The sequence below is a fragment of the Austrofundulus limnaeus genome, unplaced genomic scaffold, assembly GCF_001266775.1.
Source record: "Austrofundulus limnaeus strain Quisiro unplaced genomic scaffold, Austrofundulus_limnaeus-1.0 Scaffold618, whole genome shotgun sequence".
NCBI lineage: Eukaryota > Metazoa > Chordata > Actinopteri > Cyprinodontiformes > Rivulidae > Austrofundulus > Austrofundulus limnaeus.
The window spans coordinates 38,012-39,163 of record NW_013953020.1 but is presented as its reverse complement, the minus strand read 5'-3'; the positions used below and the strand labels follow the sequence as shown (position 1 = coordinate 39,163).

Sequence of the window (1,152 nt, the reverse complement as noted above, 5' to 3'; positions counted from 1 at the left end):
ATTTATGTCTGTCTGTTTACCTGACGAAATTTAAACTTCATCTGAGACTGACTGATTAAAGACTCTAAATTTAAGTGTTAATTAGGTGTCAACGATAGGCATGTGATGTGAGTATCAGTCACATGGAGGCAGTGCTTGAAAGTCTGAATTTTGCCTGAAACTCTCAGACTGAAGAAGTCTCTTGGAGGAGAGACGAAACGTTTCATGAGAGCAGAACCCGTCCAGAAGACCTATACAATTTTTTTTTCTTTTTGACTCTAAATTTATTTAGATTCTGCTTTAAATACAGCCAGTGGGCAGTTAAAATGTAACACAAATATCACTTAAGTGTTTTCTCATACTCATAACTTGACTTTGTGACTTTATTTAAACTCTTTAAAATTATGTGTAAATTGAGCAAAAATAACTCAGCTATTCCCCTCTTCCTCCAAACAGACCAAATAGATGAAAACCTAAAGTTGACACTACAAGAAGATCTGACATCTATGGCACCTGGGCTCATCATACAGGTATAGTAAGACCAACACTGTAATATATACATATTTACCCCACTACCTATGGACCCCCATCCAAAACAATAGATCTGTTCAGGTGACTTCTGAGTTCTGGTGCATTGATACTTTGAATGTACAGTATGAGGGGGTCACAAATGCTACTGCTATGTGGTATCCAGTTTTTATTAAGACCATTTCCACCAAAAAAATGTTTAGTGGTGTTGGTGAAGTCTGTTGCTCTGATCATGAAGTCGTTTGGACATGCTGGTAGTCATCAACAGAGAGCTGCAATTTCATAGCCTGGTTAAAAGCAGCCCCTTGTCCACTTTGCTTCATACGAGGGTCTGGACTCTCGGCTATAGAGAAGCGATTCTTGCTGGAGGTGTGGCCTCTGCTGAAGTTTAAAATGATTGGATCTGTTGGCCATGACAAATGTGTGCCAGTTCCGCTGTGAAGGAGGCTAAGCTAAGAAGATAACCGGAAATCACGTGTGCTGTAAACAACCCTACTGAGAGGAGAGAAGTACCGAGCTGAATGAGACGGCTGTAAATGAGAGCTGCTGCTTTGTCAGACAAATTAAAAGTGTATTCTCCCCCCCCCCAATGAGGGGATAACTCCGCCCCAAGGTGAAATTTAAAAAATGCCTACTGTGGAAATT

At 40.4% G+C, this 1,152-nt stretch overlaps 1 protein-coding gene across 3 annotated transcripts in view; it reads left to right on the top strand.

Moving 5' to 3' along the window:
- Positions 1-1,152, top strand: part of LOC106531303 (erlin-2) — a gene marked incomplete at its 3' end in the record, with an annotated part of 24,747 nt that overhangs the window by 9,234 nt on the left and 14,361 nt on the right. For all 3 annotated transcript variants that reach the window (XM_014027131.1, XM_014027130.1, XM_014027132.1), the window contains 1 exon segment: positions 436-509. In XM_014027131.1, the coding sequence (XP_013882585.1) occupies positions 436-509 (74 nt within the window).